At 36.1% G+C, this 22032-nt stretch overlaps 1 protein-coding gene across 1 annotated transcript in view; it reads left to right on the top strand.

Moving 5' to 3' along the window:
* POLA1 (DNA polymerase alpha 1, catalytic subunit) overlaps positions 1-22032 on the top strand; it is a 206027-nt gene that overhangs the window by 98358 nt on the left and 85637 nt on the right. Inside the window, exon 34 of the mRNA XM_069873687.1 lies at positions 544-675. Within this exon, the coding sequence (XP_069729788.1) occupies positions 544-675 (132 nt within the window). The remainder of the gene's footprint in view (positions 1-543; positions 676-22032) is intronic.

Below are 22032 nucleotides of genomic sequence, written 5' to 3'. Positions count from 1 at the left end.
ACTTCCAAGTTTAATATTGGGTGTTCAGAAGGTTTTGAAAGTAAGGGGAATGAGATGCTATAAAACTGTAAGAGCTGTTCTTTGTAGTTGGAAAAAATAGAAGGTGATCCTGTTGTTCTTATTTAATGAGGTTTGTCTCTGCAACCTTGTTGGTAATTTCAAAATGGTATGTGTAAGGTTGATTTCAATGGTTCTTATCAGTGAGCTTGGGCAGAACTTTGATGTCCCTGATAAAACAATAAAACTGTGATGTTTGGGGGGAGACAGGTGAGCATGATTTGCCCACAGATTAATTGCTTTGCTCAGCCTCATTGTTTCAATGCTGAAACTTGCAGCAAGCTAAGAAGCATATTCTGTAACAGACGTTTCATTAAGGAAATATGGATGTGACCAACTGTGATGGGAAGAAAGCAGGCCTAGATATTAGTGGCCCTTTAAGACTATTCTTTTTTAAAAATACATATGATGTCTACATCCCTGTGATAACTTCTGCTACAGTCATCTGTTGTAGTGATGCGTGCTGTTTTTACACTCGCTTTTCAGGGGCGATTTATTGAACCAAGCTTGCAAAGATGCAGTAGAACTGAATGTGAAGAGCCTCCTTTCAACTCTGTGGTTCAAATGAACAACAAATTACTGTTGGATATTAGACGCTACATCAGAAAATACTATAATGTAAGTATTCAGAAAGTATTCTGCCATACGAAATGAATTTTCCAAGTGGTGCTGAGTTTTTAGTGACCGTCATGTTACGTTTCTTTTTGTACTCCAAAATAATAGCATGTAATGTCAAAACCTAACTTTATGAAAATAAAACAATCAATTAATGATTTCAAAATCTAATTTAGAATGTTTGGTTCTTAGTTCACCCTCAAGTCAAGACAGTCAGATGTATTTAACTTTTCGTAACTGTGTGTTAGTGTTGTTACTGGTGTAGTAGCTTTCCGTTTTCCAGATTTTAGACTAAGAAGTGCAGATCTGAGTATCTTAATGCTTTTGAGAAAATCTATGAAGCCCATCAAATATGCAAATATCAATTTCTTATGTAATTGAAATCTGGTTCTCTTTCTCCAGCCTGAATTGAGGTATATTGTGTTATGTTGTGAAAAGGAAAATTGCATGTAGATTTGTAAAAATTCCTTAAAAGACAACGAGAAGGGAAATGGTATGAATCTTTCTTTGTAATGATTGGGAGGGGAAAAAAGAGGACAAAGATGGGTAGTTTCATTAATTTGATATAATTAATTAAATAATTTTGCAGAGTAGTGCAGGAAATCCAAAATGCCAGTGGTAGTGGCTATCTTTGTATGGCATTGTGAGGACAAAAAATTTGTAATATTAGAAATGCCCCATCTTTGCACTGTCTATAGTGGTGACTGGCTAGGAAAAAAGCCACCATGTTTTTTAAATTATATTAATATATTTTGCATCTCTAATATGCTGGAAGTGTCATAGTTTGTGAATTGGCAGCTAGTTGTTTTGGTCAGATTTTCATAGATCATCTCATCCTGTTGCCTGCCTTCCTGCCGTTTTTGGTTGTCCAACATTGCCTGTTTTCACAACACTCAGGACAGACATCCATTTTGAAGGTGCTCGTAACTTTTAGTATAGTCAAAAACGTAAATTGTTTTTTAAGATTTGGCCTGTAAATGAATAATTTATGTAATTGTGGCTTGTTTTCCTAAATACTTCATCTACAATGTTCAGAATTATTGTTACTTAATACTAGGTGTGCGTTTTGTGTTATCTTGCTTCTGTATTAGTTCTTACTGCAACTGTGTTTTCCAAGCTCTGTTCTGGAAATGTGATGATTTCTGAATATATAAATACTTCTTTGAAGGCCTTTGTATCTAAAGGAACACAAAACTTTCTTAGAGTATTTAAATTCAGGCAGTATTTCACAAGGTAAGATAGATTGTTCCTTTCTATTGAAGTTAAAGGTGGACGACTTGGGCAGATGAAGTCACCAAAATGCAAGATTTCACGTTACTTTATTGTGAAGTCCAAATGGCTGCAAAATTACAATTAATTTCTATTCTATTCTATTCGTTCTTTCTTATTAACTTTTTTAGAAATAAAAATGTATGTGATGATAATATACAATGCCACATGCTAAGTGATTTGTGGCATATAAAGTGCTAGAAAACGTGCGTAAAATGTGCAGTAGTAAACTTGAATGAAGGAAGATACATTTAAGGGCAGGAAAAAAATTATTACTGATAAGAACAAATAGTAGTGTAATATTGTACTCTGTTCTCTTTTCTTTTGCCTTTTAAGGCCAAGCTGTGAACCAAACTATGAAATGTTTGAATATTGAATGCTGCAATTTGCTTACATTGTATTAAAATCTATTAAGTATCTTATTATATGGTGTATAGGATAATGAAATGTCCTTCAGAGGAATTTATTTTTCCTCATAAGTAAAAGCTTTATAAACTCAATTATATTTTTAGTACTGAGAATTTGCTTCTAGCCTAGTTAGCTATAATAATATGCTACTACAATAAACTACTTTTTGACTGTGGAATATATTCAGACTCTGGAAATGCAAGAATATTTTAATGTAAAAAGTAATTTCCAAGTTGCACAATAATATTCATTTTTAAAAAGGGCTTTTCACAGTGTTGGGCAAGTGAACTTCTTGTCCTGTTAGCTCTTAGAAAAGCAGATGTTTTATGCCTTTCATCAAGTACTTGTAGTGACTGTATAACAGCTGGAGTTTAAATTCATCAAATGGGTGTTTGCACTAATATGTACAATCCTATAAGCTGTAAAGACACACCCAGAAGTGGTATGGGCAAAGAGCTATCTAACAAAACATTTGGTGGAACTTTGAGGTGCTTCTTTAACAGTCCTATTGTCTTGGCTTCATCTGAGAAGTGCAAAAATATCAATTTAAAATAGACAAATATATTGTCTAACTTAGTCAAGGAATTTTTTCTTTCTTTTTGTTGAATTACTGTTGTTTGTGTGTTGGTCAAATATCACATAATAGACAACCATAGAATGCAAAACTGAATTTTTTTTAATCTTAAAAAATAGTGATCTGCTTTTTATGACAACAGCTCCATCAAGAACCCTTCGACCTGATCCACAGCTCACTGAAATGAATAAGCTTAACTTCTTTTCAGTGAGCTTTAAATATTTTTTTTTTAGAGTTTAGGATCATTGCATATTGTTCCCTTTATTATATTGAAATGCTTTTGTATGTAGCTGTGTAAATTTAGGGGCAGGAGGATGTGCCATAAAACCTAAAAGTGGAAAAATCTGCTTACCCTTTTTGGCACATGAAGCTGATAAATAAATAAATACAACGATGATATACTTCTTTCCTTTAAAAACATGTAAATGTAAGTGTGTAAATAGAAATTTGTAAGCTTTCTACAATCCCATTGTTTCTGTAAATTACTCTCCTATAAATAAAATTTTCTGTTTCCACAGTTATTTTTTGCCATTAAGCACTGAAATGTTTTATATCTGTCTTCCAAAACATTTCTACCGTTGCTCCAGTATTTATGGATTTCTTAATGGTATTAACAATATCAATTTTTATAATCTTATTTCTAACTGTAAATATGTCTAAAAAAATGACATGCAAAGATTTTATTTCTTTGCAGAAATGTATTCTTCTGTGAGAGATTGATCCTGTTGTGTGCTGCTTTTTTTTTTTTTTAATTCTGCTTTAGAAGAGCAAATAGATGAAAAGAGAGAGAAACGCTAGCTAATCTAAATTGGGAAATGAAGAGGGCTTTTTTAAGCATGAAAATTTCATCATCTTGTCAGCTGGCAGAATGCCTGCTGTGTGGATTCACAAAGGCTAAGAATTACACTTTCATGAAATTTTCCTCACTAACTGCCCTGGTTAATTTGAAAGATAACCCACTGTTCTAATTCATTCCTCAATTGGGCGGTGCAGGTTTTATCTTTGATCTGACAAAGCATTTGTGTTAATCGTTTTGGCCCTCTACTAGACACTCTTGGGATTGTGCTTTTACAATAAATGTGTCTGTGATAGCTCTTTAGTCTATTATACTTACAATAGATCCATAGAACTGGTAATTAATTCTGTACTGCTTTGGAAATGGGGAAGAATAGGTGTAGCTCTGTCAAGTGCTGCTGGGAAGTTTGTTTAGCTAGTTCATTTTTGAAGTGTTACCCTCAGCCATCAATGAAACATCCATGCTGTAGAGTGGGTGAAAGCTGAAATATCCAAGCATAAATGGAAAAACTGAGCAACTTTGGTGCATAAGGAGGGCGTAGTTTCATTTATAGTAAGTGGATGTAATTATTATGATGGAAACTGGTTTGCGTTTCCCACTAGAATATTCAAATGCTCCTTTTTGAGCACTTGGTAAATAAATGGCAACTTGCAGATCCCCTTTTCTAAACCTCTGTAAAAATCAGTATTCACGTCTACAAAATGAATCCCATATCTTACTCAGATCTTGAGGTGTTAGTTTTGTCAACGGAAAGGAACTGAATAAAAAAACCTCAGCTTGCTGTGTCTGCCATTTGAGCAGTAGCAAGATTCATACCGAACCAGTTGGACTAGGCAATTGTTGTCCCTGAAGCAGCAGTTTTTAAATCTTGGTTTTAAATATACACCTGTGGTATTCTTACTGGTGTATCTATAGGCTAAAACCCATTTTTATATAGGTGCTCTTTATATGCTGTCTGGTTAATAGTGGATGGCATCTTTAGATCTTTTTATGTTTTTCATAATGTGTGAAATGGTGTAAACTTTAAAAAATACTGAAAAAATCTTGGTCCAACCTGTATTGCACTGTTTTTGTCTTACTGTCTCTTTCTAGTGGACCACTGTAGCCCATAGGCAGAAATGAGTTTGAAGACTATTGAACACTGCTATGTAACTTTATACTGTTCAGCTGCGAAAATTCAGTGTTCAATAGCCCTCAAAATTTCTCATTTCTTACCTGTGGTGGGGTGTCTACTGCTTGATCACAATATAAAACCATGTCATACTCTTTTTAAGATCTTTGCATTATTATTTTTCACATATCTGTATATATGTGCTTGTGTGTGTATAGCTGTTCTGGCTATTGTATATGTGTTCTTGGGTTTTGCATTAGTATTTTACGCACTTAAAAAGGTAAAATATTTGTTACCAAGATAATACTGTAAGAGGCAATAGCATTCACACAGGTTTTGGGATTGCCCGGCATATTCGCTTAAGAGAACAAAGATGACAGGGCTCGTTGTGAACCTGGAATCTCCCACACTGCAATCAAGTGTATTGCCAGCAACCCACAGGTGTACACCACATGAACAGGTGAAAATATGATTGTAGATGATGGTGATGACTTTTGTAATCACGTTCTCACAACAGTCATGTACTGAAGGCTTTGTTTGTTTGGTGGATAAGAAGTTTCTTTGGTGAGAGGGAAAGGTGTGTAGTAGTGGCAATAGTACAATATTTTATTTATCGTTGTGCTAATACTACCAGAGGTATATGGGCAAGTGATGAAGAGTAGTTAGGGCCAGAAAATAGAAGGAATCACTACACCAGCTGATGCCATCAGATTAACTCCAGTGATTATTTTGAGTTCTTCCTGTTTGTATGGAAATGGGATCCTGAGTCTTTTCCAAGTTTGAACTTGTATCACTGTCATTTTGGTTTATACATAGAGAAACAGAGACTTTTATTTTTAGTACTGTTTAGTATTGGAAGCTTCCAAGTCAGTGCAGAGTGGAAAGCAATTGGAGTGAAAGATAAAAGATTAATGTGATTCCATTCACAGTTTACTGGAGACTTGAGAGAGGGAAGGGAGGCTGCCATTAGATTATCAAGAGTTTTCTCCTCCCCTCCACAAGAGTATTTTCTGATTCTTTCCTTAATTGATGTTCACAAATGGTTTGCATTTGGAATCACGTTTTGGTTAACCAAGAGGAAATTAGAAATATCTTGATTATTTATTGAACAGAGCAGTCAGTATTCTGCCACATGAAAGCATTATACATCTACCTTTGCTGTTATAATTTGTTTATTGCATAGTAAAAGATAACCCATTGGTCACTGTGTGTAGTGCATTTTGGAGTTGAGTAAGCAGTTATTTGTCACAGCACTCAGCATCTATTAACTGGAATTGATTCACTGTTACTGCAACTTCTCCATGATCTGCCCTGTAAAGGAATTGTTTGTTTTAGCCTTACAGCATCAATATGATTTTTAGTCAAGTGTTTCAAAGTACTGATCGATATGTCTTTACAAAAGCTTTAACTCTCTTCATTGGATTTTACTAGCCATGGCGGACATGCATCCATCTCGCTGATGAGAGTGAGTGTGACTCAGTCTTGAGTGAGACTGAGTGTGACTTTCTGCACTCAGAATTTTAGCTGCTGAGAACAAGTGAACATCAGCAAAGGAGTAGTATCTACTCTTGATTTGATTCTTCCTAGTGCTTAGTCCACAGCTTGGTACTTTGCCAGAGAAGATTCTTAATGACACTGGATAGCTCTCTCAGCTCGTTGTAGAAAAGGCTTCCCAGGCTGGCCACTGTGTTGAACAGGTTCTAACAAATGGGGGTTACTTCAATAGCGCAAAACTAACTTTGTAATTTCCTCTGTAGGTAGAATACAGGAATGCAAGGGCTTATTATCACAATAATTTGTCTCTTTAGGCTTATAAATGGCCATATTGTGAAGATCATGTTACAGGAAGTGTGCCTAGAGGTAAATATGGTCACAGTTATGATTGCCACCAAGTGTGTAATGTTTACCTAGGTGATTGAATCACTCGTCTAATAACAAGATGTTGCTGTTTTCAGAGGATTACAGAAAGCACTGTCTTTGAAGGTACTCTGTTGGAACTGATCTGCTGCCCCAGTTGAAGCAATGATGAATTTTGGCAACACTTGGAGAGCATGTTTGTGCTGCGGTACAGAGAGATGGTTGCATCTCTGTGTATCTGATCTGGCTTTAAATTGGAGTTTAAATTCAAAGTATGTAGCATTGGTGTGCCAGTAGCAGTATTTGTTAGGAGGTTCTGTAGCCAAGAATTTAAAATCTTGGGCAAGCCTGAGCAGCCTGTGAAGAGGTCTTGCCACAACTGCATTACTAGTAGTGACTGGGCAAGAGACTTTGAGAGTGAGCAAATGTGCGCTCCTTTGAATACTTCGGATTGATAGAAGTGTTATGGATGCTGGATAGCTTTGTAGGATTTGCTTCTTCTGAGAGTGTTTTAATAACAAATCATGAATCACAACAAACCACTGGTCTTGAAAGGAACAATGTTTATCTTATTATTAGAGTAGTTTTAGACAGTACTATTTTAAATTTGTTTAGGTTTTTGTTGTGTTCAATTTAAATTTTTGATGGAGAAAGATCCCAATAGAGAGATTACAAGAATTAGAAGAGCAGCTAAACTAATTAAAGCTTAAAGTAAATTTTAAAACTACCAGTTCTCACGGATTTTTTATATAGTTAATGCCTTATAGTGTAATAAATTGGAATAATAAATTATTGAATTATCAAACTAGATGAAATCTAGTATTCTACAGAAACTTTTAAAGCAGAACACATTATAAACAGCTTGCCAGAAGATGACACGAATCAACAAGGTCTGTTGGCCTTGAATGCTTGATGCTAGTTGATGTATTCATACGTAGCAGTGTTGACAGTGACCAAGCACCTTGCATAGCTCAGGAGAACCAGAGTTAAAATCTGAAGCTGATGAGACCATGTTTTCATTGGACATGGTTCTTTTCACAAGAAAGCATGACGTTCATGACCTAAAAATGATGCGGTTATTAGAAATGTTTTCTTAAAAGTTACTGATAATACAGAAATCCGTGGTAGTGGCTGATAGGAATGGTTGGACTCGATGATCCTGGGGGTCTTTTCCAACCTAATGGTTCTGTGATTTCTGTGATTTTTCTGTGATTTCAGAAAGTGCAAATTATTTGATTTAAGCCTGTTTTCTAAAACTAAAATGGGTCCATCTGTGATCATTCAGGGTTGAATGGCCATATAAAGGAACAGTTCTTTATATTACTTGTAAGAAATCTAAGTTACCTATCCTGAAGTTTCTTATTTGTTTTTATTATGAACCTGCTTTAAAAGAAAGCTTTAAAAATTGTAAAGTATTTGGGAAACTTAAATATTTTTTATGCAGTTACCTTGTTCTCTAAACATTTTTGTTTGATGCTGTCTTTCATAATCTACGTTCCTGAAGGTTTTTGAATACGAAAATCATGTGGGTTGGGAGGTGACAGAGGACATACGCTTAAAACTACACCTGTGTTTTCCTCAGCATGCTTTTCCTTGGCATAGTAGGAGTAGGATTTGCAGGTGTTTTATTTTCTCCTACTCCTAGATGTTAAAAGAATTATTTTCATTTTCTGGTTTAAAGCAGTTAAAATTGTCAAAAAATATTTCCAATAGTGTTTAGTCACTGCGCTGTTTCTTGGTAAAATACTCCTAGAGAAATTAATAAGGTGTTCCTCAACATAAGAGATTCCAGTATTCGAAATACCATTGCATAGATGCTTTGTAGTTAGAAGGTTATTTTATGAATTGATGTTCAACTTCATATAAACAACTGCTTAGGTCTCAATGTTATTTAGTATTTGATGCAGCAAGAGAAAATGGATGAATACATAAGCATTCAAGGATCAAAGAGATCGATCAAATGGGTAGTTCAGACCTTTCAGCCTTGTTCCTGGAAGTGGGTCATCTATATGGAGGGGAAAAAAAAAAAAACAAACCAAAAAAACCCAGAGTCTGGGCAGCCCTATTTTGCTGAACTCTTCTACCTTTGTGTCTTCAGTCATGTATGTAGGGATGAGGAAGGCAGCCCCCTCGCTGAACAAGACTTACAGGGAGTTACTAATTTTTCTTTTACAGTGGCCAAGAGAAGTCTAAGTTGTACAGAGGTAACACAACAAGTTGCCTATGAGATTTCCCATAGGAGATAGCAGGGTCAGTTGTAGCAGCCTGTGGTGTTGACCTTTGTTGCTCCTGACTTGTGAAACTTGTACTTCTACAGGTTGGTTTAAGAGAAACAGTTTAAAGAGCCAGTAGTGTTTTGGATTACCTGAGATTCAAAAGCGATATCGCATCATTTTGAGTGAGAATAAATATCAAAATAGCATTACATTAGCCATGGCTTCATAAAGGAATTTGCATTTGCTTCACTTCTCTCTTGTTTAGGGTTTTTTAAAATCTCTGGGCATTAAGAAAATAACTGCTTTGTATTTGTGCTTTGGGAAATAGTATAATTTCAGCGCAGAACCTTATTCCAGTGTAGTCAGATAGTAAAGCTGTGCTGCAAAACAGAACACATTATAAATGGCTTGCCAGGAGATGACACAAGTCAACAAAGTCTGTTGGCCTTGAATGCTTGATGCTAGTTGATGTATGCATACTTAGCAATGCTGAAAGCGCTCAAGCACCGTGCCTTCTATGTGGGGATCTCTGTAAAGAGTCCTTGAAGTTTATTAATCAGGTTGAATCGTTTGTCTTTAGATTGTTTTTCATTAAATGGCATCTACTGGTGGACTTTAGTCCTACGTTTTTCTTAACATTAGTTACTCCATTACTTTATTCATATGAACATGGGGGTTTCGTACTGGTTTTTTTAGGTTTTTGTTTTGGTTTTTGTTTTGTTTTGTTTTTTGGCAAATTGAGCCTGGTGAATTGGCAACTCTGCCTGTGCTTTAGACCAGTGTGTTCTCTGATGGCACACTATTTTAAAAGCCCATTTGTTACTAAAGATTAACCTACCCTCCCTATTTCTATACCACGCTGAAGGTTGTCTCTTCAGTTTGCCCACAGCTATAGAATCCTGTAAGAGGAGGGGAAAAAAACCTGCCCTGCTAAAACTGTTACAGCAGCTAAATGACGGTCTTGATCACTTTCTTTCATCTGAAGAGTTTCAGCTATCCAGTATCTTCAGCTTACTAAACTGTGTTAGTCTTTGAATCTATAAATGTATGAGAGGAAACATTTCTGAGTTTTTTCCAAAGGTATACCAGGTTTCTACACGAAAGTTAAGGCTCTGCAGAATTTGACAAGTAGGTGTTTTCCCTTTCTCCTGAACAAAATCATTATCTTTTTAAGTGGCATCTGCAAGAGAGGCATCAAAAATCCACAACTATCAGTGAGGATCTTCAGACAGAAATGTTTATGCAGTGACTGAACTCATTCCATCTGAAAATAAAAATTTCAGTTTCAGAATTGTAGCAGATACTCTGAATGTCTCACATCTGCATCTTCAGCCTTCTGTGGAACAGTGTAAACAAAATGTTGATGCTTGAAGTTCCTGTTTGATTTTTTTTCTGGATCAGAAAACAAGACTTTTCTTTTCCCTTTCTGTGTTGGTGGCTACAATTCAAATGTGAGCAGCAAGAAAGCATGAACTCCACAATGGATTTCTTTAATTAATACACCTGCTCAATGGCAATATAATTCCAGAGGTATATTTACCTGGCATTTTTCCTGTGTTCCCTTTTCCTTTATTACTTGTCACACCCATCTTTGAAGATTATAGACATGCACACATTGAAGAGAATTCTTGTAATAATAGGCTTTCCTTTTCTAATGAAAATATGGTCCATGTAGCAATAGTCTTCCTTTTCCCTAATTTGATGGACGTTTCTATATTAATGCCTTCCTTTTGGATTATGTATATTTTTTAATATCTTTTTTAACGAATTTGCTTTAGCAACACTTAATTTCTGCACTCTGCCATGGATGTGAAGTGTTTAGCAAGTATTTTTACACTTAGTATGTCTTAATTATTTTTTACATTTGTAGAAGTTACTGAATTTGGAAGAATTATCTGAAAGGACAAAATAGGAAGTGGAGTCGAATGGAAGTGTATCCTCATCAACTCTGCAGTCAGCCCCCATTCCTTTGAGTGCAAGGCAACCCAGCTGTGAGGATTGCTGGTCACATTCTCATCAGAGAGAGAAAGGGGCGGGGGGCAGAGAGAGAGAGAGAAAATTAGCAAGACAAAATTCCTCTCTGTCAATCCTGTCCTTACACAAATTCAGACTTCTGAGTTCCCATACGTGAGAGTGTAACTTAATTTCCAAATTACATGATGAAAGCACATCTGTCCCAAAATTAATACCTCTTGAGAATATCATAATTGTATATACTGAAAATAATTAGTATCTGTAATTTGCAAGTCATAAATGTCTAATTTTTAGCGAAGTTGTTTGTTTCCATTTAATATAAATTCTCAATTTAATATCCAAAGCAACATTTGACTGTACTACAAAGGGTCCAGAATTGTTTAAAAGCACAGTGCCCCCTTGTCCCCCAAAATACAAAGACACAAAACGGCATTTGCTGAATTCTGTTGCAGAATATAACATTAGATTTCTGCAAGAACTTCGTAATTACAGTAATCATTTGTATTGAGGAATACATATTTTCTTCTTGTACCGATGCAATTCATGCTGGATGATCTTGCAATAAAACTAGCAGATACCAGGCTACCGATACATATAGCCTCTTATCAAGCACAAACACTGAACGTAGGATTTGAATGTGGTATAATTTCTCTTTTTATGTGTACGTGCAGGTATGTACATATATGTATGTGTATGGATAACGTTATTTAAGAATAATGCAGTTCTTCAGAAATATTAGGTTGTCTTCCAGTAGTCCATGCAGTCTGGTGATGCTTTTTCACACTAGTATTTGCGTGTTGGTTTTATGTTTGTTTGAAGGAAGCAGTTAATTCCCCCTCCCTCCTGCTGCTTTCTACTTCTCTCTTTCCTTCTATGTTGAGGGATCAGGATTTAGACTGTCTTGTTCCTTTAATGGAGTATCTTTTGGGGATCACCTTGTTAGGGCTTTGTTAATTAATTTTATATTTTATTTATCCCAATCAGTGAAGTAGCAATAATGGAGTAAACTGAATTGTGATATGGTCCTTGAGAGAGTTTCCTGGCTGATGTAACATAAGGCAGTTTTGGAATCTAACACCCCTGATGCTTCCCCAACTCCCTAGGTGAAAGAGACTGAACTACCTTCTAGGGAAATCATAATTAAAAATTCTGAATGATCTGACTTGTGTGTGGAGGCTTCATAACAAGAGTGAGTTAGGCACCTTAAGGACTTAGAATTAACCAAAGAAGCCTGTGTTATCTGCCAAGAAATGGTCAGGGATTACTCCAAATTTTTATTTTTGACGTTTTCTGCTGATTCCATTTGCGAAGGGCTTCACAAGGCTAGTGGCAAGGTGTCACTCAGCAATCAGGTGTCATTCATAAAAAAAGCTTGAGGAGCAGATACCTATTTTTGAAGAGCATCTGAGATGGTAGTGAAAATGAGGAAAAAGTTGTAGGAATGATGAGAAGGTTTCATAATGGGAAATAAATTTAATTTCTATATGAATTGAACCAGTATGTTTCTAGACGCAAGTCTGTACATGAGGAGCCAGCACCAGAACCAAGGCTTAGTCTTATGAATTGATGGAGTCAGTGTGATTACAAGCCAATTCTTTTTCCAGGAAAAAAAGGTGTCTAGACAGATCTTTTTCCATTCTCTTCTCCCCACACTTGTCTTAATTGCAGGTAACTCTCTAGCTACAAATTTTTCCGCTTTCTCTTTATCCTCCAGTGATGAGACACTGAACTGTGTCAAGGAAGGAATCAAACATGATACAGCACTTAGGAGAATGTTAAAAACTGGTTTTCAATAGGAAAGACCTTTAGAGTCAAAAGCAGAAGCAGCTTGACATTCTAACAGTAAACAAACAGGTTAGTGAAAGAAATTGCAAGATAGACCTCTCCTGCTGCCCATGGTAGCTTCTTCATATTAATTGTTCTAGTAGACTTAGTTGGGTGTAGGATATTCCAGTTATGTCCAAATAGCAATATTAACAAAGAAATTTGATTTTTATGTCTATTAACTTTTTTGGAACTCTTAGAGCACGCTTCAACTTTGAAACTGGTATGTTGGAGCGTTTTCCTGCTGACAGGAGGTGATGGAGTAAATGTTTGGAAAATGTCGTTTCTACTGGTTAGCAACATGTTAAACTTTAAGTGTGCCCTCTGTTCTGCTTGAGGACTGTCTGCCAAAAACTGAGGAACAAGAATTCTGCCAATGTACAAAGCCCTGCACGAGTCTAGTCTTGGTGCCGGAAGCATTAAGGCTGAATATCCATCCATCTTTAGGCAGTTTCTGTAACTTTTGGCGTTTATGAAATTTAAATGATGGCATATGAGATCATTTTAGTTGCTGATATTAATCTTCAATGATCTCCACCAGTGGTCTGAGTGAAACTAGATTCTGCTTGGAGCAATCCATGCTCTCAAATAAGGAATACTTAATATAATATCCTTCTTCCCTAAAGTCCTCTCCATTGGCTTCCACTCTGATTTCTAGAATGGAATCAAAACTGCCTCTTGTGTGTTTCCTCATTTGGACTGCAAAGGGTTTGGCATTCAGCACTGATTGAGCAGTGAAACTTTCTGGGGCACCAAAATATCAAGACTGAATTCAAAGTACAATAGAGATTTATTTTCTCCTGGTACTAAGCTTTTTCAGCTTCGATTAGAGTTGTCGTGAGAAGAGCACTGAACGCAAACATGTACTGGATGAGAGAGAGTTTGAATTATTCCAACAGCAGAGAATTTTTGGGGAATGTGATTACAGTGTTGGTTTAGGACTAACCTGTTCACCTCCAGGATAGACATGAGGACCAATGAGTGTCAAATCTTTCACTCTCTTGGCAGGGCAGTGGATGAATGAGCCTGGGAGGTCTGAAAGATGCCTTTTTGATCTTCTCCTGTGGCTTCAGTTGAACTTTAATGCTTTCAGTTATGTCAGGAGAGCAGTTAAACCCCGAGTTAAGATTATTAAGATTCAAATTAAGATTTCCTAGTTTAGGAAAATGGGTGGGTTTTGGTATTCTTTTCTTCCCTTCTCTCTCAAAGCTTATGATAGGAAAAGATGCAAGTCCTTAAGGTAGGTGAATGAATCAGTACTTTGGAGTTTATTTGCTAATAATAGTATTTTATTATTATGGGTAATGCTTAAAAAGTTTGAATTTTGAGACTTCCCTTCTGACCAGGAAAGTAGTAAGGTAATTATAACTGCTCAGAAAGTTAGGAAGTTACTGGAAAGTAGTTAAATGGGAGAAGAACCTTTCCTAATTTCCATAGAGCAAGACATCTACTGCAATGGAGTTATGTGCTTAATACTCAGATGTTAGCTTTTATAGGAGGTATTTCTCACTGAAAAATTCCTTTGTTGTATTGCCTAAGGGAAAATGTAGACAAAAGTTTTGTTGTTTCTTTTTGATTTTTGTTTGTTTTTTATTAACCCGGAAGCAAAGTTGTGTTAGAGCTGTCAGATAGTAAAAGCTCTCCTACTTCTTCAGAGAGCCTTAGGGCCATCCTTGGATATTTAATAGCTTTTACATCTTTCACAAGAGAAAGACAAGAATGCGCTTTCCTTGAACTTAACAGGTTGGGCAATTTTCTATAATCTAGTAAATACAAATTGTACCCTGATTATCCATCTATGTCTGTCAAGCCAATTTTAATGGATGAGTGAATGAGTCAAATCCTATGCATGGAAATATACAAATATGTAAAATATGGGTCTAATTACAAGGCTGCTACATTTACACAAGGTCAGGTAAACAAGGCACTGTGTAATGATTATTAATTGTTAATAATGCCTTTGGGAAAACACATTTCTGCTCTGAACACCTAACACTTTTGCGTTTTTAGTTATGTGAAACAGCCAAATTTTTCACCTATTAGAAAATAAACAAAATACATTATTTTTTCCCATCTTTCTTTTACCTCACCTCCGTAGTTGCTTATGAATTATTTCTGACTAGTGGAAAGGATACTGTTCTGAATAATACAAGTATATTCGTTACGTATGAAAGTTTCACAGTAAAAATGGAATAAATTCATTAATATTCATTGAATGAATAAATAAATTCATAAACAGATAACTTTTTTCCTCATAAGATCATACTAGGAGCATAGAAGCCTCTACAATCTGTTGCCATGTGTGATGAAGAAGAGTTGCTTTTCCTGTTTCTTAGTTATTCTTTAAAATGGTTTTAATTTTTTCCAAAGTGCTTAGTCTGTCCTATTTTCACTCCTTTCAAACTTACTGGCCTCTTTTCTCTTTTGGTCCACTGTAAATGTTTGTCACGTGACTGTAAGACACAGGAATTTCTAGGAAAGAAATGAAACAAGGCTGAAATATGAGGTTCTGTTTTTAAGTGAAATTAAATTAAATTAGCAAATAGACATTGACTTTCTTGGCTAGTTACATATTATTTTTTGGGGTTTTAAAGGTATACGAACAAACAGTTAATTTGGACAGCAATGATGAGGATGGTTACAGGTAGAAAAATGAATATGTAATGCATTTTGTGTTTCCCCCTGAAGTTTTTCCTCTAGTTTTGCAAGTACAGTCATTTCCTGTTGCAAACTGTGCAGCAGCCCTAACTTGCTTTCAGCAGTACGACTTGCTTTCTGTACTGCTGCTGCAATCATAAAGTAGCACATTGTGGAGACAAAACAAGTTTAAACGTCATCACGAAACAAATATTCAAATTTGGTTTAAATACTGAGAAAAATGTTTGGTCTTTTATGCTTATTAGGTCATTGCAGCCCAAAAGCATAGAGTGATTAAGTATTAACGTACGAACAAAGGGGGTTTATTTAATAAAGGGATTTGGCCAGTGTATTATTGGTCTCTTACATTACCTGCATAATTAATGATTCAAGAAACTCCCTCAAAGACAGAGTTTTTTCAATAAAACGTTTTTTAGGAGGTGCAAGTTCCTAGTTAGTGGCTGACTTTTCTGATAAAACTGGAAGTATTTTCAGCTGTATGACTGCACAAGATACAGTATCAGTATGCAACTTCGTGTCAGGGAGTTTTAAAGGCTATGTGACAGAGTTTAAAATATTTCTGTTTTCACTGCCGTGGTTTTGTCATCTCTTCAGCTTCACTGAAATCCTTCTTTGAATTGCAAAGAAAGGTAAACAAAACAAGTTTATCATCTGTATACTTCATTGTCCACCTTTTGAGTTTTTCTCTTGTCCAACTTTTTTCATTGACTGTCTTTTTGCTCTCCTTTTATTTCTCTTTTGCCATGATGGTGGTAAAACTAAATATCAGCAGGCACTGATGTGAACAGTGGTTTTGATGAGTACACAAAGGCTATAGCTATTTATCAAAATCCTTTTCATCTTCTATGTTTCTCAACAGCCAAGCATAGAATCACTTAATGTAATTGTTTTTAGCACTGTGGATGATCAAATTTATGACAGCCACTGTATTAAACATGCATCAACTTCTATTAGTCCTGAGAATTTGTAATAAAAATCCTTCATTCAACTAGTCAAAATTTACCCTTTGTTGTGATGAACGTATTTACTTTTTGCAGCACACTTGTGATCCCTCTCAGGCTGCTGCTCTTTATTTTCAGATGTTAGTAGAAAATTAATTATTTCACTGTATCTGGTGTGTTTATAACCACTGAAATTATTAATGTATCATACTTTTGTATTTGTACAGCAGGTTTTGTTGCTGTTCATTGCATTGGTTTCTTTTATCTGGTTTTAGTGATGTGCCCAGGATTGTAGACGGCATTTCAAGTAAGGCCTCTGCTGCCTTTATACAGAGAAATGATTACTTTTAGTCCTTTGTTCAGTTTTTTTTGTTTCTTCTTGTTCTCTTTTCCTTTTGATTAGTGTATTATTTTAGCATAATTTTTGCCTTTCAGTGTCAGTCTCTCACTGTGAGCTAACATTTATCATTCTCGGATCTCCCCTCCATCCCCAATAAGGCCAGTATATTCTGTGCTAGTTTTTATATTTATGCTCTTTTATAACTTCACGTTTGTCTGTTGCATTTCTGAATCTTTTTCCTTTTTCCATTCTTGTAAGAACTTCTTCCAATTTGTATGTAACTGTCATCTAAACAGTTTCTACTGTTGATTGCTTTGGCTCTGAGCAGAAAGCTTGTGTGGTAAACAGCATTATAAGCTTAGCAGAGGCTAAACTTTTCCATCTTCCAACACAAGGAGCTTTCAATTCTGATATGAATTATTTGTCTTTTCTCCTACGTCAGTGTTAAAGTAAGTCTGGATTCTTGCTGGCAGCTTGAGTTTGTTTGGGTCAAGCTGACCTTTATCGGAGATCCCAGAAGTTTTCTTGGTTTTGGATTTTGTAGGCATCTAATTCTTTTCTTATATTTCTCTTTTATAATGTGAAGTTACTACCAGAATGTAGACCCTATTTGGCTTAGTTTTGTTATTCTCTGTAAATTATTTAAATGATAGCTCTTTTCACTGTTTAAAAAGTACATATGAATGTATGCTTATCCTGAAGAATGTTTGATGGTTCAGAATTATTCTTTATTTTGCAACTGTGGTACTAGAAGCAAAAGGAAGTATGTCTACATGATTCGCTTGGTTGGATGAGGCTTGGGGCAATTTCTGCTACAGAAAGGATTTTGGAGTTTGAGTGGATTTTTTTTTTTTTTTTTTTTTTACTAATTTCAGTAAAATGAAGGTATATGGTGGATTGCTACTGATTTTTTTTGTTATTATTATTTTATTCCCCTTCAAGTTTTATGCATATTGATAAGTTGTCTGGTTTGAAAACACCTACTAATGCTATAATACATTTTCCCATATCTCCCTTCTCAAATTTTTACCGTTATTGATTGAAGATTCAATTGAGAAACGTGTTTAGAACCCTGCTTTCTGTGGTAATCATAGAAGTCAGTGGGAAGACAAGAAAATTGTATTGAAAGAAATTGTGTGCGTGTGTTTTGTGTTTCAGCATAGATTATCTCTGCCAAAATAATAGCTGTCATTTTGTTCTTGTTATATTAGTGGCCTGTAGAATACTACTACCCCTTTTGCCTTGCTTTTGTCCATTCGTCTTATTTGTGAGTAGAAAAAAAATTTTTGTGAAGGGCCATAATTTGGGGGCTTTATTATGCTAATAAAATCAATATTTTGTTATCTATTTAAATTAAGTATTCCAAGATGGTGACCCTACTCTACCCTAGTATCAAAGCTGTAGACCTTAACATTCAGTGACTTTGAAACTTAAGTTCTGTTTAGAATTTCATGTCATGCCTGTCGCAGGAGAAAAAGATGGAAAATATATATGCTGAGCCTATAGGACTTCCTGCAGTGCTTATTAATCCTTTATGGATCATTTGAAATGTTTCTAGTTTATTTAAGCTTTGCTGCTTGTATCAGATTGTTCCTTCAAAAAAAAAAGGAAAAAGTGATCATGCTTTGAATTTTTAAAAATGATCTCACTTTCAAGCAAAAGCACTTTTATGCTCCATTAGAGTTGAATTTGCCAAACTCTTGCATCGCATTAACACAAGCTTTACTGGATAGATAAACGTGTTGTTCAAAGACTGACTAGAACTTTACCAAACTGCATATTAAGATTTTTGTCGTTTTACAGTTTTTGTCTTGAATATTTTCTTCATATACATAGAGGTCAAAGACAAAATTATTTAATTAAGGAAGTGTGCAGCACAGTTTTAATCTCTTAAAACAGGGTAGAAAACAGGAAAATCAAATCCAACAGTTAAGTGTAAGATTAGAGGATCTGGTAAAACTCCTAAGTGTGGCATCTTTCTTTTGTGAAGAAGCATTCAAAGTTCATATACATAATTGGGGCTCTGCTTTTTGTATTTTGATGCTCTTTTAAAAATAGTTTGATAGAGTTGTAGAATAAATGCGTTGTGATTTTTAGCTTGTTGGGGGGGGGGGTGTGGGAGAGTAGCTCTGAATCCACAGGCAGGAGATTAAAACTCTGGGTAAACTTACCTTGGTGGCAAATTAAAGGCTAATGAAATCGACAAGCACTGAGGTGAACTTGCTGTTGAATACAGAGGCCAGCAGATCCTTTCACAGTAGTAGGCTGGAGGTCTAAATAGCCATATTTTCTCTTTTCTGGTGTCCTTTCCTCTCAAAATATATTTTTTCTGTTTACTTAGTAAGTATATTTATGGGTGGTCGTGTTGTCATCGTAAGTAATACTTTCAGGGAACTTTTTAATTGTTGTGTTTGTCAGTTAGACCAAGATCTTAACATAGATATTATATCTTCTAGTTTTAGTATTTCCATAATATGGTGTCTGCCCAGGAGTAAACTTTTGAGGCATGGGCTATATGAAGTTTCTGTCTTAAAAGTCAATAACTTCACAGCAAAATGGAAAATTGTTTGCTGTTAGCCTCAAAAAAGTGTCTTGTAAGAAGTCACATACAATACTAGAATCTTAGCTTATTTGTTCAGTTTCTGTTATTTCATGTGCTTTATAATGTAGGAGAATAGATTAATATCAATATTAAGTAAAAACACCCTTTATGTGTGTATATATACTTTTACAAAATGCTTATTACCATAGTAACCAAGGGAGTCTATTAGGTTAGTATGTCTTTAAATGTTTCTAAAAACATACAAGGAATATTCTCCACATATTATACCAGAAGTTTAAGTCTCTGGTTTTTTCTGAGGAGCCACAGACTTGGAGTGCCACACACCAGGGTATTATCTGTGTGTGTGATCATTATTCTGTTAAAAAAAAAAAACAACTCAAAACTGGAGGAAAACGAAAAGGAAGCAAAACTATTTGGAAAATCAGCTTAAACTTTTGGATGCTTTGTTTTTATGTGGCCATGTGATCTGACTTGAATTAAAATAAAAATAAATTTTAAAAGGAAATTTTAGTATTCGTATATATGTATATATTTGTGTGTGTGGATATGTGTCACATATCTAAATATATATAGATATATACATGCACGCACACCACTCAGGTATCTCATGGAGTCTGGAAAACAGTTGGATTTTTTTTTCATCAGCGTATAGGAACCATATAGCGGTCTTTCCCTCTACTACTTAATGCAAATGTATTGGCCTAATGTAGACTTTAATCGTACCTATTTGTTGTGCAGGATAAGAAGAGGTTCTACTAAAACTTGCCCCATGTTCCTGCCTTACATCTCTAAACAAAATTGTGCCGGCCAGCCCAAAGTGCCTGCTGTTAATTACATGGGGTGGGGTAAGAGAGGCAAAAGAGGGATGATCTGCAGTCAAGGGGTTTTTGGTTGTTTTGATTTTTGTTTTTCAACTTTCCAACCGTATCCTCCAGTGATACACACCTGATGGATTGGGCAGAGTTTTCTTTTAATAATTTAATGTGTTTCCCAAGAATGTCTTCAGCTGTCATATGTTCATCAGCACTGAACTTCTACAGTGGCAAAAGTCATAATCAAGTAGCAATCATTGGAGTTGATTTTCAAGAGAAAGGTTTTGTTTCCATTATCCATCCCACAGGGCTCTCCTGAGAGTGACTTACTATAAGCAACAAACATCAAGTAGCTCTGATTACTTCAACATGAATTATAGTAAATTCTGAAGGCTCTGGAGAGTTGGATAAACACTGGTAACTATATTGGGGTTTTTGCTGCTGTCAGCCTCAAGAAACCAATCTGGCCACCCATTCATTCATTTTAATGTCTAGCTTAGTTTGTATCACAAACAAAAATTCATGACTTGCATCCTCTCCACATCTAAAATGATTTCCAAACAAATTACCATCGATTCATAGCGAGATTAAGGGTGTAAGGGATCTCAGACAGTCCAGCTCTTCACTTCAAGGTGGGCTATCTTTCAAGTTCAATCCAGCTTCAGAGTTGCTGGGGGCCTTGTCTAATGTGTTTTTCCTCGCATCCATGGCTTGGCCTTCCTGAAAATCTTATAGCTGTTGATCACAGCCCTCCATCTTGCACTGTCCCATGTGTCACATTTCTGCTGTCACTATGAGGTCATAGGTTTCTAAGGCTGTGCATGGATTTCTGATTCCTTCTGCATGTTCCCTGTACTGCATGTATTTGTGTAGAGGCATTTAGCAGGGGCTTTCGATTGTGCTGCCTTCGAGGGGAATGTGGGACCTTCCCCATCGTGCTGTCCCTTGGTCATTTCCTTGCTGCTCCTTGTACTCTGACTTCTCTTCAGGCTTTGGTCACCATACTCAGAAGAACTAAATCAAAAGTCCTCCACGTTAGGTTAGCAAGCCTGATGGAAAAGATGCTATTGCTCTGCTTTCCCAGATGGACCTTATCGCTTCCCATCTTGTTACTGAGGAGAGGCAGACAATTGGATCCCTTGACCTGCTGGCAACGTTCGGCCTTATGCAGCCTAGGATGCCACTGACCCTCTTTGCCATAATGGCGTGTTGCCGACTCGTGTTCAATTCAGTATCCACCAGTTTTGTATCATCAGCAAACTTGCTGTGTGTACACGCTCCCTCATCATCCAGATTATTAATGAAGATGTTGAACAGGACTGGACCCCTAGGCCACACTTGTGCATGCTGGCCTCCAGCTAGACTGTTCCACTGATCACCACCCTCTGGGCCCAGACATTGAGCCAGTTTTCAGTCTACCAAGTTCTTCCAACCACTGGCTCATATTACTCCTTTTTCCCCTAGATTTAAGAACCCTGTGTCCCCTACGCTTTTCTCCCATGAGTATACTTGCACATTCCGATCAAGTCAACTCTCGGTCTTCTTTTTTGATGATAAGAGACTACTCTTTGAGGTCTGTTTCTGTTATGTGTTTTTTCAAGGCCTTGAAACATTGTTTATGGTTCTTTAGCTACCAGTTATTTTTAAGTCTTGACACCAGGACTCTGTGTGCTCCAGTATCGTTCTCACCAGTACCACTGAGGAAATTCACCTCAGTACTCATACAGTTCTTCAGTATCGAATCTTCCTGTCTGGCTACATCTGCCTTTAAAGCCTATGTTGAATTACTTACCTACCATGACTCCCTTTCAGCTGATAATTTCTGGCATGCAGTATCCCCGTTCTGTAGGTGTGAACTGTAGTCTTTGTTCCCAGTGTGCCATTTTTGTTTCTCTGTACTAACATGTATTTTGTTTTGAATGAGCACAGTTTACCAAACCAATTTCCTCATGCTTATCATTATTTGCTGTTTTGCTTTTGTCATCTGTAAATTTTATCTGAATTGATTTCTCTCTTC

Source organism: Phaenicophaeus curvirostris, chromosome 1, assembly GCF_032191515.1.
Source record: "Phaenicophaeus curvirostris isolate KB17595 chromosome 1, BPBGC_Pcur_1.0, whole genome shotgun sequence".
NCBI lineage: Eukaryota > Metazoa > Chordata > Aves > Cuculiformes > Cuculidae > Phaenicophaeus > Phaenicophaeus curvirostris.
This window is presented reverse-complemented; position numbering and strand designations above follow the sequence as displayed.